Source organism: Capra hircus, chromosome 8 (genome assembly GCF_001704415.2).
Source record: "Capra hircus breed San Clemente chromosome 8, ASM170441v1, whole genome shotgun sequence".
Lineage (NCBI taxonomy): Eukaryota > Metazoa > Chordata > Mammalia > Artiodactyla > Bovidae > Capra > Capra hircus.
The window spans coordinates 91,321,646-91,346,193 of NC_030815.1; the positions used below are offsets into that span (position 1 = coordinate 91,321,646).

The following is a 24,548-nucleotide window of genomic DNA, read 5'->3' on the forward strand; positions in this document are numbered from 1 at the left end:
CCCTCTCCAGCTGCTGCTGACCATTTAGGAGTCACAATACGACCACATTGGGAAGATCCCCTGGAGGAGAGTATGGCAACCCACTCCAGTATTCTTGCCTGGAGAAACCAAATGGATAGAGGAGCCTCACAGGCTCCAATCCATGGGGTTGCAAAGAGTCAGATGCGACTGAGGTGAGTTAGCGTGCACAAATGACCAGGCTAGTTCAATGCCGGGTGATAAAACATGCGCGGGCTGTTCCCACTGCCAAGAGTACCTGAAAAGATATGTCTTGGCTTTTTCAAACTGTATTAGAATCATTTTCTCAAAGAAAAAGATGTTTCAATAAAAATGCTTCTCATCTGTTTTTAAAATTTGAATGTATAAAGTATTTTTACGTATATTAACTCACTAAAACCCCTATCAATTCTTTAAAATAGCATGGGAGGCCTTCCATAAATACCTGTTTAATGAGTACTATTGATAATTTATAATGGAAGAAACTGAGGTTCCGGGAGGTTACCAAAGCCGTTTTCAGATGCTTCTGGAGCTATAATTTGAAGACAGGTCTTCTGGTTCTCCTCCTCACTCCACATCCCCTTCATCTCAAACAAAAGTGCCTGTTACAGATAGTGTTTTGTGCCTATAGAAGAATCAGAATTCTGCGCTATTATGATCAAACAGCCTTTTGTGGTCTGGCCTGAGGTCTTAACCGCCACAGATAACATTGCTTCAGTGGAAAAATCAATTCTGAATTGGAGATTAATTCATCTGCAAATCGTGACAACTTGGTGTATATCTATCTTTCTATATAGATATATAATAGATAAGTGCTTTTTAATATGATGATTTACATTTATTGATTTTTAAAAAAATACCACATTTTAATTCTTAGAGATCTTATATTTTCTGGGCATGTGTATCTCAACAGAATGTCACAGACCGGAAAGAATTATCTTCACCTGCTTGTGGAAGCCCTTGAGGACCAGGTTTTGTAAGATTGGTGATGGTAATTGATCTGTGTTTTTCTGGTTTTAGGGAAGGCATGTCAGAATCTTGGGGGTGGGGATGGAATGCTTTTTGAACAATATCCACAAAAACTAGAGAATCTGATATATTCTTTTAAGGCTGGTAGATCCTGTTCCAATTTTGTGAATCAGTCCTGTAGTAATTGTTATTAAGGTGTGAGTTTCATCCATTAGGAGTGTTGAGGAGTGAAAAAAGATTTATACTATTGCCATAATAAAGTGTCTTTTGAGCAGTGGCGAGGCATTAGACTCAGTGCAGTGTACCTTATGTTTGCTGAATGAATGAAAGAATGAATAAATGAGTGAAAGTTGCTTTGCTTTAAGAAGATTTATCTAGAAGCAGTGTGCAGAATGGTTTGGAGGAAAGGAAGTAGAGATATTAGGGGGCTATTCCAGAGTATTGGCAGGAGCAGCTAGTAGCTTGTGAAAATCAGAAGGAAGAATAAGGTAAGGACATGCAAAGCATACTGAGGAAGGCAACAGAATGAGATGCCAAGAAAAGGGAGAAGCTAAAGATTTTATGAGAAATATTGTTATAGGTGAGAGAAAGTACCATCTGAGGATATCTTTACATATTTTGAGTTTAAGGTAAGAATATAAAGAGAGAGATAACTGGAAATTCCAGTTAGAAATTCTTGCTGTCACCACATGCAAAAAGAAAAATTCAGGAGTCTAAATCTTGAGAATGTAAATCTGGTTATTGCCTCACTATATATACTTTCTTCTTTGAAACTGTGAATTTGTTAGCAAATAGTGTTATAGATGGTAATAAGGATGATCCATTTATGCAGCAAATAATTATTGCTATGCTCATTCCTACCTCAAGGCCTTCGCACTTTTGCTCTCTTTGCTTGTAATGCCTTCCCCTCAGAAATTTGCATGGCTGATTCTTTATTTCTATCAGTGGTACAGTGTCACCTCTTCAGGCAAGCCTTTGTGACTAACCATTGTCATTCTCTAGTCTTTTACCCTGAGTTATTTTTCTCCCTTGTACTTGCCTTTACTTAATAATACTATATTATATATTTATTTGTTCGTATGTCTTATTGTCTGCCCCCCTCACTAGAATATAAGTTCTTTTGAAACAGTGGCTTTGCTATTCTATTTCCTGCTGTATTCCAAGGTTGTGTTGAGAACTTCACTTGGGAGGCTGGTCACTGCTCTTTGGAGTAAGGAAGGTTGGAGGGGAAACCATTCTATGTGGGTGGAGACAACTAGACATCTGGAGAATGTGGGCTAAGGGGGGTATAAGGAACACAGTCCGATGATTTGATCAGAGTGATAAAGCCACAGAGAGTTCAGGCTAAGCCCTGTCATGGGAAATCAGAACCATGTTCAGGCAGAAGTTATAGCAGGGCAGAGGAAGACACTGCTCTCCAGAGAGGAGGATGGAGCAGATGTGAAGTGAGAGCCCGAGAAGAGCTTCTGGGCCCTAGAGAAAGTGAAGAAGAGAGTAGCTGCCTAGCACCTTCCCAGTGACGCAGCCCAGCTCCCCCAAGCAGTTCTATTCCTTGTCATCTTCCTGTAGTTTTTCAGCATAAACCCATTATTTTCAAGCCCATGGAGTGAGTTTTCTGTTGCTTAAAACCCCAAGCCCTAGAGAGCAATATAAATGTCCAACGGACCTTGTCCAACAGAACTTGTGTGAAGATGGAAAATGTTGTATATCTGTGCTGCCAAATATAGGAACCATTACCCACATGTGGCCACTGAGCATTTGAAATGGTTTTAGAGTGCCTGAGAAACTGACCTGTAAATTTTGTATTATTTTCACTAAACTTAAATGAATATAGGGTTAGTAGCTATCAATTGGACAGCACAATGAAAATAGAAATATAGATCAATGGAATAAAATAGAAAGCCTAGAGATAAACCCACATACATACAAGCACCTTATGTTTGACAGAGGAGGCAAGGATAATACAATGCAGAAAAGACGGCCTGTTCAGTAAGAGGTGCTGGGAAAACTGGACAGATACATATAAAAGAATGAAATTAGAACACTTCTTAACACAATACACAAAAATAAACTCAAAATGGATTAAAGACTTAAATATAAGGCCAGAAACTACAAAGCTCTTAGAGGAAAACATAGGCAGTTACTCTCTTTGACTTAAATCATAGCAAGATCCTCTCTGACCCACCTCCTAGATTAACTGAAATAAATACAAAAATACACAAATGAGACCTATTAACTTAAAAGCTTTTGCATAGCAAAGGAAACTATAAACAAGTTGAAAAGACAATCTTCAGAACAGGAGAAAATAATTACAGACAAAGCAACTGACAAAGCGTTAATCTCCAAAATACAGAAGCAGTTCATACCAGAAAAACAAACAACCCAGTCAAAAAATGGGCAGATCTAAACAGACATTTCTCCAGAGAAGACATACAGATCACCAATAAAGGCATGAAAAGATGCTCAACATCGCTCATTATTGGAGAAATGCAATTCAAAACTACAATGAGGTATTACCTCGCACCAGTCAGAATGGCCGTCATCAAAATATCTACAAACAATAAATGCTTGAGAGGATGTGGAGAAAAGGGAATCCTCCTGCACTGTTGATAAGAATATAAACTGATACAGCCATTATGGAAAACAGTATGGAGATTCCTTAAACTAGGAATAAATCTACCATATGACCCAGCAATTCCACTACTGGGCATATACCCTGAGAAAACCACAACTCTAAAAGACACATGTACCCCAGTGATCATTGCATCAGTATTTATTACAGACAGGACATGGAAGCAACCTAGATGTCCATCAATAGATGAATGGATAAAGAAGTTGTGGTACATACATACAATGGACTATTTATTACTCGGCCATAAAAAGAAACGGATTTAAGTCAGTTGTAGTGAGGTGGATGAACTTAGAGCCTCTTATGCAAAGTGAAATAAGTCAGAAAGAGAAAAAGAAGTATCGTATATTATCGCATATATATGGAATCTGGAAAAATGGTACTGATGAAACTAGTAGAGATGGACTTGTGGACACAGCATGGGAAGGTAAAGGTGGGACAAATTGAGAAAGTAGCTGACATATATACAATATCATGTGTAAAATAGATGGTTAGTGGGAAGTTGCTAAATAACACAGGGAGCCCAGCCTGGCACTCTCTGATGACGGGGCAGGATGGCAGGGGGAGGAGAAGGAGGCTCAGGAGGGAAGGGATATGTATATAATTATGACTGACTCTCATCGTTGCACAGCAGAAAGCAACACAAAATTGTAAAGCAATTTTCCACCGACTAAAAATTTTTAACAATTGGACAGCACAGCACTATGGTTATTACTACAAGGGGTCAAATACAAGAGGCACAATCACTGAAAGGCAACGAAGGGACTAGAAAAAATGAAATAAAGAAAACCATGATGCTGTCACAGAACTCAAGCAGAGGGTGTTCCACAGCACCAAATCTGTAAGGATGTTGAGGAGGATGAAAGTAAAGCCCCATTAGTAGCAGTGTCATTTCTCCTTTCATGGTAAAAACTTAGTCCAAATAACAGGGGTAAACAAATCAGAAAACAGCTCATTCAAAGGCAAACTATCAAGCCATTAAAAAATAGAAAAAACATTAATGATGGAAAGATGTTTATATGTTAAACAATTTCATAAAATGACATGATCCCAATTTTATAACACATACATATGTCTAGAATTCTGGGCTGTGGGTTTATGAGAAATTTTTATTTTATTCTTTGGCATTTTATTTATTTATAATTTTTTTATAATGAAAATAAAGGAACAAGTGATATGCTTAACACAATAAAACGGCTCCATCTTTTCAAGCTGCATTATAAAACAAAGTGATAATAAATACAGCTACTAAAAATAATTAACCATCCTACATTTCTAAAGTTATTCACATTTTTCTCCCAACTCCTCTAGATACACACTGTGAGGTGTGTATACTTTAAGGTCAGTTCAGTTCAGCTCAGTTCAGTCACTCAGTCGTGTCCGACTCTTTGCATATGACTGCAATTATGGTGGCAGAACAGCAGAGATTGTTGGGAATTCTTAGAAGGCAAAAGATCTTTTCTTAGCTGGACTAACCTAGATGTCCCTTGGTCAAAAGACCAGGAAAAGGACTAAAAGCTTCTTGGCATCCTTTTCTTGCCTTGAGAGGTGGGAATCTTGACAGGGAGGCCTGGCGTGCTGCAGTTCACGGGGTCGCAGAGTCGGACACGACTGAGCGACTGAACTGAACTGAACTGATACTCTAAGGACCACTAGATGGCGCCCTGTACTTTCAACCAGGCGAAGGTACATTGGCTTAATTTAGGCCTGGATTTGCCATTCATTTTCAGGCGTACACGGAAGCATTTCCTTCTGTGTATAACACACTGTATGACATGACTCAAATTAATTCCTCGTATAGCATCAAAACAATAACAGCTCTCTATCTGAACCTATTAAATTCACAACACATAGAAGCAAATTTTTTGTTAAATGGAATCCCTGTTTAAGTACCTCTGGCTGGGACTGAACAAATAGAATTTCACAACTGAGCCAGATAGTAATTCTATTAGATAAAGGCATGCTGAGCATCCAACTTCGTTTACGGAAATAAAAATTTTTATTTTTTACCTGGAGAGTATTCATTCAGCTTTTGTTTGGCTTTGAGTTGAGGCTTTCAATAGAAAAAAAACACAACAGATTCTATGCAGCCAAAGCCTTGGTACTGAAAGTTCGGCTAATGACCATCCCCTAACTGAGGGGACAGTAGTGACAACCCATGTCTAAGTCATTCCTAAGAATGCTACTGAAAGATCCAGACAGAGCCATTGTTTGGAACTGTACAGGCTCAGCGTTTGCAGAGCCTTGAAAATACAAAGCTAGGCTCAAATATAAAGGAAAATACCACCCTTTAATACAGAAATTCCACCAACTCAGAATGTCCATGCTTTGAAAGCCATGTCAACTCTGACTTTTCAGAAAATTTTTTTTTAAAAGGTGAAGTCTTTTCTTCTGTTCTTTGATTCCAATGTACAATTGGAGTGACAATAAGGCTTTCTTTACTTGTATCCAAGTGTTTCTAAAAATTCTAAAGCATTATCCTTGAGAGAATAAAATATATTAAAAAAAAGTTACTCAAGGTTATGTCAGGACACCCAAGGGGCAGCAGCACATATGCGTTACTTTCATAATCAGAAAAGTGACGCACATTTTAAAAGTCCCTGAAAGCTGTAAATGCATCAAACAATTTGATACAGTCAGGATTCAATCAAACACAGAGTTTGATCTATAGATATCTTTTGTAATCCTTAGTATATAACAGAGCTGTGTGTGTATGTGTGTGTTAGTCACTCAGTCGTGTCTGATTCTGTGTGATCCCGTGGACTACAGCCCACCAGGCTCCTCTGTCCATGGGATTCTGTAGACTAGGATACTGGAGTGGGTTTACATGCCCTCCTCCAGGGAATCTTCCTGATCAGGGATAAAATCTTCTTCTATTATGTCTTCTGCATTGGTAGGTGGGTTCTTTATCATTAGCACCACCTGGGAAGCCCATGCAACAATGCTGCTGTGCCTAAACTTGGGTCTAATACCTGCCACAAGTTAGATCCATTAGTATGGATATAAAGCCTGCATGAAAAAAAGGGAAACTTGTGAACCTTAAATCCGCATCAAGTTGAGACTCTCCCCTTTCTAAAAACCCTCTTCTTCCCCTCTCCCCCAAGAAGCCAAAACTGTCAACTGTGTCATGCTTCTACTGTTCCTTAAGTTTAGTTCCTGGGAGCCTGTGAGAAATTAGGGTAGTAGGTAAGGCAAGACTTGTGAATTCCTCACTAATATCAACGAATAGAAATAGAACATTATTTTTCACCTCTGTAACTGCTCCAAAGATCCAGTCATTCAGAATCCATACAAAAAAAGCAACTGGTCATCATTCACCTCATTGATGACCAAATTTACACATACCTAACCTGAGGGTGCACCTCAGTGAGTTGGAACTCTAAATGGGGTTTCAAAACAGCAGCATCTGTTTGTTTCTTAAGCTTGGCCCACTGGAATCCGATCTCGTAAGTTTAAATATCATCTGCATACTGAAAATGCATTTAGAAGTACTCCGGAGAGAGCAAGCTAGAATATTTAACCTTTCATTCTGATTATTTTAGTTTTCTATTAAGTTACACCAACACTATGTGCTAAAAGAATGATCATTAGAATAAAAATACACTGTGGTGTGCTTAGAACTTTGCAAACGTGATATGCAAACTTTACCATATACAATCTTCATCGTAACTTTATGAGACAGTCATATTTTGTGGATCAAAAATTGAGGCATGGAGACATCAGGCATGTTTCTCAAGGTATGATATCTAGAAAGCTATAGAGCTAAGATTCAAACACAGGTCTGTGCATCTCAAAAACCTATTCTCTTCACCTCTAGCTTGCATTTCCTCCATTTATATGTTATTATCATCTGATTTGTAAAATAAACACTAACTGTACTGCTCATTTCTCAAAATAATTGTGAGGATAAAATTGAAAATATGGATGTAAAAGATAAATTTAAACATATTCTACAATTAATTTATTACTGAAATCTTTATTTTCATATTGAAGTATTGAAAGCAGTGGTGAGGAAATGTGAAGACTTGTCTTTTTTCTCTTATTATTATTATTGTTTTTTTTTAAAAAATATTTATTAATTTGGCTGCACCAGGCCTCAGTTGTGGTACATGGGATCTTTAGTTGTGGCATAAGAGCTTTTTAAACAAAATTTTATTTATTTATTTGGCCACACCATCATGTGGGATCTTAGTTCCCTGACCAGGGCTTGAACCCATGCCCCCTGTATTGGGAGCATGGAGTCACAGCCATGGACCACTGGGGATGTCCCTCTCCTATTTTTAATTGTGTAGGTAATACATACTTATTTTTAGAAAAAAAGAAGCATGCATAGGGGAAAATCTGGACTTCCACCATTCACTTACAATCATTTTTAACTTTTTAATAAAGTTCTAGACTTTATATTTTATAGAAGGTCACTGCTGCTGCTGCTGCTGCTAAGTCGCTTCAGTCGTGTCCGACTTTGTGCGACCCCATAGACGGCAGCCTACCAGGTTCCCCCGTCCCTGGGATTCTCCAGGCAAGAACACTAGAGTGGGTTGCCATTTCCTTCTCCAATGCATGAAAGTGAAAAGTGAAGTGAAGTCGCTCAGTTGTGTCCAACCCTCAGTGACCCCATGGACTGCAGCTTTCCAGGCTCCTCCGTCCATGGGATTTTCCAGGCAAGAGTACTGCAGTGGGGTGCCATTGCCTTCTCTGATAGAAGGTCACACTTTACATAAAACATATACATTTTTTATTCTGTGTCAATAAATATATCTTCATTTTGAAAGGGTACATAGCACTATATTGTAAAGTTATATTATGATTCATTTAATTAAACTATATTGGATAGTTAGTGTAAAATATGCTTTTAACCATCAAACCTAGAAGTAGATGTCACTCTATTTTATCTTTTTTCCTGCAATAATTCAAAAGCAGTGATGGATTCTCAGATTATAGGTTAACAAATATACTAAATTAATAGGGAGGCTTTAGTATTTTTTCCTCTTGGTAACCTCTCACTTTCTGTAATGTATAGCTCTTCCTGTCCTTTTATGTTGTCTATACATTGTTACTTTCCTCACAAGACTGTTAAAGGGATGTTATGAGCACATTTGTGAAGGAGCCTTGAAAAGCAAAACTTTTATGTAAATATATATGACTGGATTTTTTCCTAAATCTATGTCTCAAATGAATAACAGTGAGGCATAATTCACCCTCACCAAAAGAAAAGTCATCCTGCTTAATTTTTTACCACTTGAATCCTTAAAGTTTTATCTCTACAGACAGACCATCCCTGGCCATCCAGATGCTAGCTTTTCATGGTCAGTTTCCTCCAACTGATACAATACCAGCCGAGGTCAGTATGATCATCCCGTTCCCTCAATGGGGGAGAGGCACTGTTTCCCCTGAAAGTGTCTGAACCTTTTATATTCTGGAGAGCTGCAAGTCTAGCTGATGTAATAGGTTTAGGGGAAGATGCCTGGCTTACTCCTTGTTTACCTTTTCTCCAATACTTTCCCACCATCCCCCATAGGAAAGATCTGAGAAAGAAATAGTGGCTTAAAGATTTCCATTAGTTTGTTATTCATGCATTAACTCAAGAAGCAATGTGATAGATGCTGAGATGTTCTTTCTTCCTTCCTGCCTAGTTAGAGATTTTGCATCCCATTTTTAGTGCTGTGCTGTTTCTTTACTCTTTTGTGTATGTGAGTAGCAGCAGCTAGACTAGGCAGGAGAAAAGAGAAAGTAGTCATCTCTACATTGTGTGGTGCCACTAAAGTGTGCAATACCTTGCTATTAGAGCTCCGCAGTGTTGCTTAGGGCAATGATACTCAAAGCAGCTAGTCTGCCAACTGTTGCTTATCCAAGATGAGATAAGGAGCTTGTGCCAGTATGAAGCAACACACTGCTTTGTCAAGAAAGACTTCCCAGGAAAATAATTTCAGATGAGCCAAACTGTGTGCTTAGTGGTGTGGCAGGAGAAGTTGGGGTAGAGAGATTAGACCCTGTGGCCATAGTCTCGTAAGCAATCTACTATAAGTTCACCTATAGGAGATGTATGAGAGGCCAACGTTTCTGGAAAATGTTATTCGGCATCTTATTGAAGCTTCTATGGTAATAACTAAGGCTCTAGAAACTGCATTGACGATGTGCATTTATAAAAATTTGCCATTGGTATAGGAACAGTACCTTTGGCATGTCTTCTAATCCCAGGCAAGGGGGTGAACTATTCAGGAAGACAGTTGTTTGGCAGGAGGTGGGTGCTAAGCCCACTTACTTTTAAGAGAAATAAAATGAGGGAGTGGGTATAGAGTAAGGTGGAAGATGAAGACACATTACACTGTGAATCAAATCTTATTTTGATTAATAACAAGTAATGGAGAATTAGTGGTGAATTAGGACTGGGATGATTCTTATCAGATCAAAACTAACACCTCTCTACTGGTTATTTAGCTAACACTATAAATTTTTTTCACAGTGCATCACTTTCTTTGTTTGATTCACACAACAACTCTGTCAGACTGGTAAAGTCAACCTTCTTTTGACTGACAAGCCTAGATGCTCAGAGACCAGAGGCACTTCCTTAAAATTCCATGGCCAGTAAGAGGCAGGGGTAGACTGAGTCTTCTGAGTACTATTTAATATACCTTCCAGTAACTGTGCTCATTTAACCAAAATGATTGGTTAATGAGTGGTGGCTCAGATGGTAAAGAATCTGCCTGCAATGCAGAAGACATGGGTTTGATCCCTGGATTGGAAAGATCCGCTGGAGAAGGGAATGGCTACCCATTCCAATATTCTTGTCTGGAGAATCCCATGGACAGAGGAGCCTGGCGGGCTACAGTCCATGGGGTTAGGACATGACTGAGTGACTAAGACTCGCTACTTGCTATTCATGAAATACAAGCTAATGGCACAAAATCCAAGGTGACTTCTGCCACACCAGAAGATAAAACAGGAAGGAATTAGACACCAAAATTGGTCTTCAGTTGATTCAATCGTAAGTTAACCCCAAGATGTAACAGCCAAGGAGGTCAAGACCCAAGATTCTCTATAGACTCTTCTATGGCAGTCACAAAGGAAAGGGGGCAAGACAGATTAACTGCCCAATGAACGGTGTTTGCTAGTGTCTTCTGCTCTATTTATCTAGAAAAATAAGTGCTATAAAAATTTGCCAGATTAAAAATAAAAACTTCCAAATTAGTTCTAGGTTTATTTTTCAAGAGGAGTCTATACTGCTAAGAAAAGTTTTGCATCACTTGACGTTTAATTTGAAATCATTTATCTTCAAGTTAGCAATAATTAGGTGCTACTATCAGCCATTCATCATGAATTGTAGAAGAATATGTTTCCCCCAAGAGAGAGGACAGTGCCTATGTGCAGAAAGTCAAGAAAAACTACCACAATTGAGAGCAGATGTTTTAAAAAGAAATGTCCTTCATTTGTCCCCTCACGAGGCAGGTAAGTTGTGTTGTGATATCATTGCTTTTTCCCCTGTACCATACACAAGTGGCACCATGCTAGTCAAATTCTAATAAACAGAATTTAGTACTTATCCCTGTATTATAAAAATGGACCATCCAAAACACTTACATTCCCATGGGAATAAACATATATTAATTAGTTGGCATATATAGTTCATGATACACATTGTGGATGGTACATTCAGTGAGAGATGAAAATAGCAGTGTAGTCTCTTTTTAATTGCATGGGTTTGAATCTAAGCCAATTATATTACTCCATTAATTCTGCCTAATGAAACCAATATGGAATTAACATGAGATACATTTTAGAAAGAAATGTGTGTCTGTCACCACCTCAGCAAGTAAATTTTGAGGTGTTAACTTTGGAGAAACTATACAAAACTCTCCGAAGAAAAAGTAGTAGGGGGTGTGAAGAGAAAGAAAGAACTGTAGGAACTTAAAACTTAAAGTAACTTAAATGTAACTGGATCCATGTGCAGCATCATTATTTGAAGGTCATAGGAACAGAATTCGGTTGGTCTCAAGTGGAGATTTGGGTGTAATAAAGTCAGAATTTTGGGAATGGAAAGTTACTTTGGGTCAAAAGTTACTATGTGTAATATTGTATTAAGCTTTTACTATGTACTGATGTTACACATATGATTTCCAAAGCGGTATAGCTAACAATCTTATTTTTAACGGATTTCCATGCTTGAAGGAAGTTTGTTCCATTCAAGCTGATGGACCTATGTGTTTATGTTCTGAATGAATAGTATATTGAAATAAATGACTATTTTCAGGAGGTGATCATTTCAGTGGTATCTCCATTCAGGAGTTGTGGCAGGATGTGATCCAAACCATTATTTATTAACTAGGTTTCATATAAAAATATCAGTAGCCCAAAAGAAAGTGGGAGAAAACATGTAGCTGCTCCTGCTCTGAAAGCAATTTTGATTTGCATGATTGTGTGGACAAGTCCACCCTCTTCTAGAATCCTTTATTTAGGCACTGGCACAGTCAACAAACTAGGTCACTGGGCAGGAGAGTCTAATAAGGACAGTGGCTAATTTAAGCCAAATTTATTTAATGTGTAAAATGACTTCAGCATGCTTTTATATTTAGAAAGTTTTTTTTAAAAAAATCCCATCATTGTATTAGATAAAATTCCACTTTTCAGGAGAAGCCAGAGAAAGATCAGTTTTTATTTTTGCTGAAAGCAGATGATGGTCATATCCTAAAATTACATATTACAGTGACTTGGCATTGAGCTGGACATTTTTAATATAGAACATTATAGAAAGACATTTAAATTATATACCAAAAGTAAGACAGGTTAGATATGTTTGAAGTTAAAATACAAAGATAAATGAAAGAAAATGTCCTCAGTTGGCCAAACTAGATTTGAGTCAAAAACAATAATTCTCCCCTTTCAAGATGTGTGCCATGAAAGTTACAATGACAATAATGATTTTAAATACACTTCTGAATTGAAATACAGAAGCAAATGTGCTTGACACAGTATTTATTTTATTGTCAGCTTGCAAGGGTTGTCCCTGGAGGACTCTCTGCCCTCCAATGGTCCTAAAGCTTTAAAATTTACTGATTCTAGATGCTACTTCACAGTTTCTCTGGTCTCCTTACTGAAGTGGCCTGCATACCACAAAAATTCATCAAGGAGCAGAGACAATTTCACTTCTAACTAAGGAACACTAATTTTGGGGGAAATTTTTGCTATTTAAGACTCCTGGCAAACAATCTACAAATGAAAAGGAGTCTGGAGACTGAACAACACTGTTAGCATGTATGAAGTATTAGGTAATAAGGAAGCAATGATGAGAAGCAAGTTATGCTGACTCTTGCATTTGTTATGTCTGATTCTGCATATATATTAATAATGATACACCCCTATGGATGCAATTTCATGTTTATAACACTCTGGCTATTGGCAGCATTGTGCATCTGTGTTTCCCAAGCCTTTCCATCTGCTGCCTATAGTCATTCAGATTCAGGTGACAGAAATATATTTCAGCTTAAAGTTAATTAGTCTGCACTCTGCAGATCAAACCTCTACAGTTCAACATTAAATAGGAATCTTCTGGGCAACTGCAGAAAGCAGCCTGAACCCACCTTTCCTAAGATTAAAAATGTTAAGATTCATTTTTCTAGAAAAAGAAACCTTTAGTACTCTCTTCATATATTATGCATAGATTTGATCAAACTTTTCATATGTATTTGCTCTTACTCATTTTATTTCTTATCTCTGTATATATATCAAAGTGGAAGAAGAGAGATTAGAAATATTTTTTTCCAGCTACAGTGACAGAGTGAAAATGATATAGAGAGAAATTCTCCCAAGTCTGGACTCTTTTACTAATATACCAACCAATGTGGATCAAGCCTCTGAACTTTCCTCAGTTTCTCAGTCTTTAAAATGGGACCAAAGACAATTAACTATTTGTTTCATAAATACTTTGTGCAATGCTTAGTAATGCTTAATAGCTTACTAAAAAATAATGCACAAAATGCAGAAAGCTCCCATTGCTAAGAGGACCCTGCCTTAAAAAATACATTTATCTTATTATTAATTGTCAACAGTAAAGTTCACAAATAGCTTTCTCTGTTGAAACCACACACACACATTTAACCCATAGGAAACGAAATCATTAGTCTTCTTTATTTCTAGGCAATTGGTGCAGAAATGGGCTGAGAACACAACTAAATATAGCCAGTTTCTGAACCCACATCACATAGAGAGAGGGTAGGGACAAAGACACAGTCCCAGATGAGTCCTCCCATCCATTTTTCCGGTATCAGATTATGTTTTTAATGCCTTTCAATATCCAAGACTAATTACCAGACTACCTATTGCTTCTGTACTAATTGCAGATTTCATGTTTATGCACAGGAATTTAGAGGGAGGTGTTTTCTTTACACCATGGCCTAAAGCTCAGGGAAGTCGTCCAAAGTCAGAGAGGGCAGGTGCTCTTTCTGACAGTTGCTTTCAGATTTCTTCCGGGGACTGAACGACTCTGGCAATCCGGGCTCTTCTATGCCCATCCCCCACGCTAATCATTAGAACCTCGATAGCTCTCTACGCTCCTGAACTTGGGACTTCAACTTCCATCCGGTAACCACTAGGTTTCTCCCAGCTGGTCAAAACGTGAAGACTTTTTCGCTTATTCTCCCACTGTCTTCCTTCCATCTTGCTATCTTTACCTCTCATTTTATTTCCATCTGAGTTTGAATATGTTTTATTTTACTTCTACTGAGATCCTCCTACCTATAACCTACGGATATGGTCCGATCCTCAAACAGTATCAAAGTTGTAAAGCCCCACGTCCCTAAGGTCTTTACCCGGGTTTTCCCTCTCCGCCCGCCACCCATTCTCCCCACCCCAGCCCCCGGTACCGTCCCGGCCCCTAGTGGCGTCCATCTCCACTCCAAGCGTCAGACTCCTCTCACCTGACTCTCCCGAGGAAACTCGTAGCGCACGATGCTGATAACTGGAATGTGCAGGACGGAGCTGACTAAGTCGAGCTCCATCATCTCCCCCAGGCTCTGAGGGAAGGCGAGCAGCGCCGATACCCCTTGCACCACCACGGTGTGACACACGCTCTGCAGAAAGGAGAAAGGGTCACTGCTCCACGGCGAGCTAGGGGAGGAGAAGGGCAAGAGGGGCAGATCGCCCAGGCCCGCCTCGATGGCCATCACTACTTCCAAAGACAGGTTGTAGGGCAGCAGTCCTTCTACGCGGTTCAGGTTGTCCACGGCGAAGAGGAGGGCGTCCCGAGGCCAAAGGGTCTCGGCCCTGGCGCCCTCCCCCGGCTTCCGAGCGCCCAGCGGCCCCCGGCCATGCAGGGCGCTCCCCAACCAGCGTGCGCCTGGCGAGGGCGCCGGGGGCAGCCAAGTCCCTGGCTCAGGTTCATCGCGCGGGGCGCCTGTCCGGCTGCCGTCCGGGGTGCGGCTGGCCGCGCGGGGGGCCGTGGTCCAGGGCTGCAAGTGCACCGCGCCCACCCTCACCGCGTGTCCGATGCGCTTGAGGATCTGGCAGGGCTGCGGGTGCGAGGAGGAGCCAGGCACCCCGGCCAGCACCAGTGCGCAGGGCGGCGGCAGCAGCAGACAGACCCTGCTCAGCAGCCACCACAAACTCAGTCTCCTCATTACTGAGACCCGCAGGGAGAAAGCGCGCCCCCTCCTGCGCCCGGCTCACCCCGCTGCAGCAGCCGCCGCCTAAGGTCTCCGCCCCCAGGTCCCGCGCGCCGCTCACTCGGCTTGGCGAAGCGGTGGCAGGTGCTGGAGCGGACTCCGGGCCATCCAAATGGGAGGCTAGCGCGCCCTCGGCAGTCTCAGAACCCGCTCCCAAGTCCCTCCGCCTCGCATCCTCTGCCCGCCCGGTCCCTGCGCGGAGCGGGGCGGGCGGCGCTGGTCACCCGCGGCTTGGGCGCCCGCTCCCTGCCCGCCCCATCCGCAGGGCGGCTCGGGCACTGCGTCCGGTCCCGCGGGGAGGCTGGGCTGAGAAGCCGAGGGGATTTCTAGGGGGCAACGGTGAGCGAGGAGGCAAGAAGCTCACTTGGATTCTTGACTCTTCTTTTTCCGCCCAGGCGAGACCCACTTATTTCCTTGGCCTCGCGCAGGAGAAGGGGGTTCACACCTGGGGTGCGAGAAAGCAGCCAAATCCTCCTAGCTCCGTCGTCGGCCGCCCTCTCGCGGGCTCCCCCAGAGCTGGCTTCATTTTTCTTCTTCCCTCGCTACTTCCTCCCTTTCTTTCTTTCGTCCTCTTTCCGCCCAGTCGCCGCCGCCGCCGCCTTCCTCAGAGGAGCGACGCGACTGGCCAGCAAAGGGTGGTTCTGCTCGGAGCGCAAAGTTCTCCCCGCCTCAGCTGGCGCCTCCCTGTTGCTGAGCCAGGCGCCGGCCTGTCGCTTGGCTGCGCTAAACGCCCGCTGATGGTTGAGAGTCGCGGGTGGCCCTTCCCGCGCCCCTGACAAGTTCTCGCCCCTCCAAGGCCAGGAGTCCTAGTTGGCGATATTCCTTGCGCCCTAAAACGAATTCTGAATTCGGAGTTGCGCCTGAGGAATCTGAAATCCAGTGGTTCCCTGGGATAGGCTGAAAGAGGCAGTGACTTTAAGAAGCTCTTCTTCGATGTCTTTTTAAAGGTTTTTCTAGCTAAAGGTATTAAAGCAAGAACCACATATATATACGTTTAATCTCCTCAGCTTCCTGCTTTTTGGCACGTGGACGTTTGACTTTTTTTTTTTTTTTTGAGGATCCCAATGTTTTCTGGTTCTCAGAATTATAACAAAATTTGAAGCAATTATGTGACCAAGAGACTTAAAATATCAATGCTTTGAAAGCACACTCAACAGCAGATTCTGGTTTAGCAAGAGTCCTTCAGATTATTGCTACTAGTAAGCGCTCTCATTTGTGTGGTATTGAATACAAGGAGGTCAGTGGATTACGATTTGACCTTTTCCTCCATGACCTGACCAATCTGGAGTTGGAAGGAGCAGGTTAAGGGTAGCGCACTGGTTTCCACACACACAGTAGATTTATTTTATTTCATGCCACAGTATCATTTATGAGGGGGCTTCCCCGGTGGCTCAGATGGTAAAGAATCTGTTGCAGTGCAGGAGACCTGGGTTCAGTTCCTGGGTGGGGAAGATGCCCTGGAGGAGGGCGTAGCAACCCACTTCAGTATTCTTGCCTGGAGAATCTCATAGACAGAGGAGCCTGGTGGGCTACAGTCCATGGGGTTGCAAAGAGACACAACTGAAGCGACTTAGCATGCATTCATCATTTATGAGGAGAGTAGGTGAGATATCCATGGGGCAGAACAAACACCTGGCATCAGGAGTTCTGAATTTCAATAACACTTTCAGAGAACCATGACCTTGGCAATTTATTTTACCTAACCTTGCCCTGCTATTTGGATCTGGTAAATTGTTATGCAAATACAGCTAGCTTTTAGCTCTGGAGAGTTGTTTTGATTCATGAGCTACAGTTTCCATCTTGCTTTAAATCCTTGGGATGAAGAGGCTCTCGCTAAATAAAATTTTCAAGAAGCTTGCAAAGTGAATGCTGTTTTGCTCAGCACAGATCTTGAAAGCCATTTCAGCACTAGCCTTACCTGACATTCTAATTAGCTCTTGCAAGACTGGGGTGCTAGAGAAAAGACTCCCATGAGGCCAAAGTGGCACTCATACTAGAGTCTGAACCAGAAAGGAAAGATTCTTCCTGGAGCCCTAGAGAGGCTCTGGTGCATGGATGTTGGAACTTTCCTTTTGCTCCAAATGATTCCACTGATTAGGATCTGAAAAAAGAAAATTATAGAATTTTGTGGTCCTTGCATTCCAAGAAGACTGGGAATTGATTGTGCAGTAAGGAGGTGTGCTTGTCTGTGTGTGAATATGTGTGTGTGGAGGAGTATGACATTCCAGATTATGACCATGCCCTAGAGTGATTATCTTGATGCTTGGCATCACATGTGCTCAGACCAGGTTCCCAAGAAAATAGGTGGTGATGAAGAACAGTTGGATCCAATCTGTTAATGGCATCCAAGAGCTACTGTGTTACTTTCCAATTGTGCCCTAAGGAAGGTTTTACTGCCCAGTGTCCTTGGAGCCAAAAGAATAGACCAAGTTTAGATGAAAAGTGAAGTTTTTTTTTCTTTCATCAGATAATGGAGAGGTGCAAGCATGCACCCTACGGAACAGGCTTCCTCAGGCCGAAGATGGGGCTGCTTTATAGGAATCTCATCGGTAGGGAGGGGCAGAGTCCCTGGGAAGGCAGGCACAGCTGTGCAGCTCACACCAGAGAGCATGTAATGGAGATTCCACGTGGAGTCTCTGCACGCGGCCCATCAGCTGCCATCTTGAATCGAGCGCTGTGTGCTGCTTCCAGTCGTGGCCCTAAGCTGCAGTGTCAGCCATTTCTCAATAGGAATTCGAGGCTGAGGTGCCTGGTGTGAGACCTCTGCCTGCCCCTAAGAACAAGTGAAAATGAAGTAAGCGCGCCGGAAAAAAAGGTTAGATTTTATTTTATAACCCGGGTTCTATATTTACTTCCTAGGAATTGTTAACAGGCTTTCCCAGTGGTAGCGGTGTGTTCTTTCCATCTCTCGCGAGTCAAGAACCGCTTGGGGGAATGGCTGAACTGTTTATTCATAGAATAAATGATTATTCCCATGGTTTTGAGGAAAGTGCTGCCCTGGCTTTCCATAAAACTGTAACTAAATCTTGTGAATATTGTTTGAATAGTGAAGAACAACCCTTCCTTCTTATGCTTCCTTTTGTTTCTTTCCTAGGTTTTTCAATTATGTGACCCTGATTCCTTTCTGTTTTCTCATGCTGCTTGGTTCTCTTTTTCCATATCACTGCGCTCTAAGCATCTCTGACATGCTTCTCTTCGATCTTTTCCCCACATTTTCCTCCTCTCCCACCACTTCTTGTTCATGCTTCAGTGGTCATAATTTTGAAAGTTTCTAAAAGATTCAATCATCAATTCAGTGCCCATTAATTAAATTCTTACTATGTGCTGGCATTGCTGTAGGACTATACTGGGGAATAGATGAATAAACTCTGGTTCAGAGGAGTGGAGAATATATTTTTCCCCCACAAAGTCACATAGTTAATGTGTGAACAAAATGCTAATGTTGAGCTTATATTTTAGTGAGAGAGACAGACAATAAAACATAGAAGTGAGTAAATTTGGATATGTTAGTTGCTACTAAAGAGAAAAATAAAACAGCAGAGAAGTATTATGGAGGAGATTGGTTAGTAATTTTAGATGAGGGAACTGGGGTAAACCCTTTGAGAAGATTACTTTTGAATAAAGATCTAAAGGGAGGTGAGAGAGCGATTCATATGAGTACTTAAAGAATTTCCAAGCAGAGAAACAGCAAGTGCCAAGGCTCTGAGGTGGGAGTGTTTCCACTTTGTTTGAAGAATAGTAAAGAGGTCAAGTTGCTGGCACAACTGATCCAGTATGAGAGTGGTGGATGGTGAGGTCAGAGCAGCAATGAGGAGGTACAGATAATGTAAGCCAATCATTAACTTTGACTTCTACTCCAAAAGGGATAAGAAGGCACTGGGAAGGGGAGAGATAAATAGAAGAATGGCTTGTGAACTTGTGTTTTACCACTCTAGCTGCTCTGCTGATGGAAGAGGAAAGATGGGCTGGGATGAAGTCAGGAGATCAGGAGTTATGCTGTTGCAGTAATCCATGAGAGATACCATTGCTGTTAAATCATAAGGCAACTTTATCACATTAGTGTTATTATTCCCATTCTACAGAATAGAAAATTGTATCTGAGGAAAGTTAAGTTATTTGCACAAAGTCATCACATAGTGAGTGGCAGAGTGGGTTCAAAATTTTAAGTTCATCCCAGATGCGCTGTTGGTAGCAAGAATCAGCCAAATTTCAAAATTGGCTCACTCAGAGAAGATGAAGCGCTCTTTATTACCAGATTTGAAATGAGAACTACTAATCTAAGAACCCACGTTGGAGAGTCAAATAAACAAAAACAAATCCAAATTCTCACAATTTAAAATGTGCTTTTGTGTACATCTGTGTTTTCTGGTGCCAGGAATGTGAAGGCTGAAAGTTGAGATTTTTTGGAGGTAGTCCAGGAATGGCTGGAGTAAAGAATACTATGTGAGTCAGGAACTTGGATGCTATTCTCATCTCTGTTTCCCTCTGGATGTGACATTTAACCCCCTAGAGCTCAAACTTTCACCTTTGTACTGGGACTGTGGAGACAGCTCTTGGCAGTTGTCTGTGTGGCAGGACATGGACCCCATGAACCCTTTCTAGTTCCATGGGAAGAAGAAGCTTCTTGTAGGTTATCGGTTCTGTCATATACATATTAAGGTTTGAAAACTATCTTTTTTTGCCTATACCTTGAGATATTTCAAGTTTTCCACATGTCTAGCTTTGTTTTGTAGATGACAACAATATTAAATGGCATGTTTCTGTCTCTGGGTCAGCATTTTATGCAGTAGTAGCAATGTAGCTATTTTAAACCAATATTCAGATGAAAAGTGTGCTCACCTTTAACTAATAACACCTAGGAGCCCAACTATGCCCTCTCCCACAGCAACTTCTTTGTCTCTATTGCTGGAGACCCTACTGTTATAAGAAGCTTTCTGGGTAAAAATGAATAAAAAAATATGTGGAGTTGATAGAGAAACTGTGGTAGCATAATTTGAGGAGGGAAGAAATCTAGAACATCTAGAAAAAAAAATCAAGTCAATTTACAGCAGCAGACCCTGTGAGTTCATCTATATAAAACTTAATTATTCTTTTCTTGTTCCCCCAATTAAAAAAAAAAAACAGTCCTATGTTGATTTGACACCCTGTAACATTGTCCTGCGATGCATGGTAAGTTGCTTCAGTTGTGTACAACTCTTTGTGGCCCTTTGGACTGTAGCCCATCAGGTTCCTCTGTCCATGGAATTCTCCAAGCAAGAACACTAGAGTGGGTTGCCATACCCTCCTCCAGGGGATCTTCCAGACCCAGGGATCGAACCCACGTCTTTTATGTCTCCTGCCTTGGCAGATGGGTTCTTTACCACTAGCACTGCCTGGGAAGTACCTAGCATTGTCCTAGGCATTAATTTTGGCATAGTCATCCTCTTGTAAAAATATGTATAACTTTCATGATTATGGGAGTGTCCATCACACATTAGTATAAATTATTTTACCCTGATTGTTGTAAAATTAATATACTGCTGGTATAAGGCCTTTTTTTGTAAGGCCTCCCCAGATAGCCATTTTGCTTGTTTGCATTTCTTTTCCATGGGGATGGTATTGATCCCTGTCTCCTGTACAATGTCATGAACCTCCGTCCATAGTTCATCAGGCACTCTATCCATCAGATATATTTCCTTAAATCTATTTCTCACTTCCACTGGATAATCATAAGGGATTTGATTTAGGTCATACCTGAATGGTCTAGTGGTTTTCCCTACTTTCTTCAATTTAAGTCTGAATTTGGCAATAAGGAGCCACCGTCAGTTCCCGGCCTTGTTTTTGCTGAGTGTATAGTGCTTCTCCATCGTTGGCTGCAAAGAATATAATCAATCTGATTTTGGTGTTGACCATCTGGTGATGTCCTTGTGTAGAGTCTTCTCTTATGTTGTTGGAAGAGGGTGTTTGCTATGACCAGTGTATTTTCTTGGGAAAACTCTATTAGCCTTTGCCCTGCTTCATTCCATATTCCAAGGCCAAATTTGCCTGTTACCTCAGGTGTTTCTCGACTTCCTACTTTTGCATTCCAGTCCCCTATAATGAAAAGGACATCTTCTTTGGGTGTTAGTTCTAAAAGGTCCTGTAGATCTTCATAGAACCATTCCACTTCAGCTTCTTCAGCATTACTGGTCAGGGAATAGACTTGGATTACTGTGATATTGAATGGTTTGCCTTGGAAATGAAGAGAGACCATTCTGTCATTTTTGAGATTGCATCCAAGTACTGCATTTCAGACTCTTTCGTTGACCATGATGGCTACTCTAGTTCTTCTAAGGGATTCCTGCCCACAGCAGTAGATACAATGGTCATCTGAGTTAAATTCACCCATTCCAGTCCTCCATTTTAGTTCGCTGATTCCTAGAATGTCGATGTTCACTCTTGCCATCTCCTGTTTGACCACTTCCAATTTGCCTTGATTCATGGACTTAACATTCTAGGTTCCTATGCATATTGCTCTTTACAGCATCGGACCTTGCTTTTATCACCAGTCACATCCACAACTGGGTATTGTTTTTGCTTTGGCTCCATCCCTTTATTCTTTCTGGTGTTATTTCTCCACTGATCTCCAGTAGCATATTGGGCACCTACTGGCCTGGGGAGTTCCTCTTTCAGTATCCTATCATTTTGCCTTTCATACTGTTCATGGGGTTCTCAAGGCAAGAATACTGAAGTGGTTGGTTCATGAACCCCATGAACAATATGAAATACTGAAGTGGTTTGCCACATTCTTGTCTGGGAGGCCTTAAAATAGCCGTGAAAAGAGGAGAAGTGAAAAGCAAAGGAGAGAAGGAAAGATATAAGCATCTGAATGCAGAGTTCCAAAGAATAGCAAGGAGAGATAAGAAAGCCTTCCTCAGCGATCATGCAAAGAAATAGAGGAAAACATCAGAATGGGAAAGACTAGAGATCTCTTCAAGAAAATTAGAGATACCAAGGGAACATTTCATGCAAAGATGGCCTCAATAAAGGACAGAAATGGTATGGACCTAACAGAAGCAGAAGCTATTAAGAAGAGGTGGCAAGAATACACAGAAGAACTGTACAAAAAAGATCTTCAAGACCCAGATAATCACGATGGTGTGATCACTCACCTAGAGCCAGATATCCTGGAATGTGAAGTCAAGTGGGCCTTAGAAAGCATCACTACAAACAAAGCTGGTGGAAGTGATGGAATTCCAGTGGAGCTATTTCAAATCCTGAAAGATGATGCTGTGAAAGTGTTGCACTCAATATGCCAGCAACTTTGGAAAACTCAGCAGTGGCCACAGGACTGGAAAAGGTCAGTTTTCATTCCAATGCCAAAGAATGCTCAAACTACCACACAATTGCACTCATCTCACATGCTAGTAAAGTAATGCTCAAAATTCTCCAAGCCAGGCTTCAGCAATACGTGAACCATGAACTTCCTGATGTTCAAGCTGGTTTTAAAAAAGGCAGAGGAACCAGAGATCAAATTGCCAACATCGGCTGGATCATTGAAAAAGCAAGACAGTTTCAGAAAAACATCTATTTCTGCTTTACTGACTATGTCAAAGCCTTTGACTGTGTGGATCCCAATAAACTGTGGAAAATTCTGAAAGAGATGGGAATACCAGACCACCTGACCTGCCTCTTGAGAAACCTTATGCAGGTCAGGAAGCAACAGTTAGAACTGGACATGGAACAGACTGGTTCCAAATAGGAAAAGGAGTCCGTCAAGGCTGCCTATTGTCACCCTGCTTATTTAGCTTATATGCAGAGTACATCATGAGAAATGCTGGACTGGAAGAAGCACAAGCTGGAATCAAGATTGCTATGAGAAATATCAATAACCTCAGATACGCAGGTGACACCACTCTGATGGTAGAAAGTGAAGAGGAACTAAAAAGCCTCTTGTTGAAAGTGAAAGAGGAGAGTGAAAAAGTTGGCTTACAGTTCAACATTCAGAAAACGAAGATCCTGGCATCTGGTCCCATCAGTTCATGGCAAATAGATGCGGAAATAGTGAAACAGTGTCAGACTTTATTTTTTGGGGCTCCAAAATCACTGCAGATGGTGATTGCAGCCATGAAATTAAAAGACGCTTACTCCTTGGAAGGAAAGTTATGACCAACCTAGATAGCATATTAAAGAGCAGAGACATTACTTTGCCAACAAAGGTCCATCTAGTCAAGGCTGTGGTTTTTCCAGTGGGCATGTATGGATGTGAGAGTTGGACTGTGAAGAAAGCTGAAAACCGAAGAACTGATGCTTTTGAACTGTGGTGTTGGAGAAGACTCTTGAGAGTCCCTTGAACTCTCTGCAAGGAGATGCATCCAGTCCATTCTAAAGTAGATCAGTCCTGGGTGTTCTTTGGAAGGACTGATGATAAAGCTGAAACTCCAATACTTTGGCCACCTCATGCAAAGAGTTGATTCATTGGAAAAGACTATGATACTAAGAGGGATTGAGGGCAGGAGGAAAAGGGGATGACAGAGGATGAGATGGCTGGATGGCATCACCAACTTGATGGACATGAGTTTGAGTGAACTCCGGGAGATGATGATGGACAGGGAGGCCTGGCGTGCTGTGATTCATGGGTTCGCAAAGAGTCGGACATGACTGAGTGACTGAACTGAACTGAATTAAACTGAATTTTTTTGGGGAGGAAAGGAATTCATTTATATTATAGGGAAATTAGGATATAGAAAATAACCAGTGGGATTTCACTAAAGAAGTTTTCTGCAATCTAGGGACTGGAAACAGAAGAAAAGGGATATTAGGAACTAAGAAAATGGGGTAATGAAAAGAAAACAAAGAATTATTAATCTGTTGAGTATTTCAGTGCTTAAGATTTGCCCTTATGCTGGAAACATAAAAAGAACTGGCTTCTCTTTTGTATCACATGATCACCTACACCCAGGAAACCACATTCAGCACAAGGCTATTACTGATCTATACATTAGGAACTGCCAATAGTCATTTGTCTTTCAGCTATGAAAAAGAACACCGTCGTGTCCTCAGACTAGTTGTTGTCAGGGGAGTAAGTTATCAGTTGTGACAAGTGCGTGGCCTTTTCAGCATCCACCAGGATTATTAGCTGAGTGGTTGGATCTCCCGATTCTTGTCCTAAACCACGCACCACAGGGAATGCAAGTAGGAATTGGAGAGGCCAATATGGCAGTCTCTCTCCATCTCTCTTATTCTCATCATTCCAATTTAGTATTTATCCAAATGAGTTATAGAATAAAGCTTGGCCCATCACAGACTGCAACATTTTAAAAGAACTTTTCCTTGCCCAG

General features: G+C 41.3%; 1 protein-coding gene across 1 annotated transcript in view; it reads right to left on the minus strand.

The window, feature by feature from the left end:
• GRIN3A (glutamate ionotropic receptor NMDA type subunit 3A) overlaps nt 1-15,807 on the minus strand; it is a 203,150-nt gene extending 187,343 nt beyond the window's left edge. Inside the window, exon 1 of the mRNA XM_005684381.3 lies at nt 14,506-15,807. Coding sequence (XP_005684438.2) covers nt 14,506-15,204 — 699 coding nt within the window. The 5' untranslated portion in view covers nt 15,205-15,807. The remainder of the gene's footprint in view (nt 1-14,505) is intronic.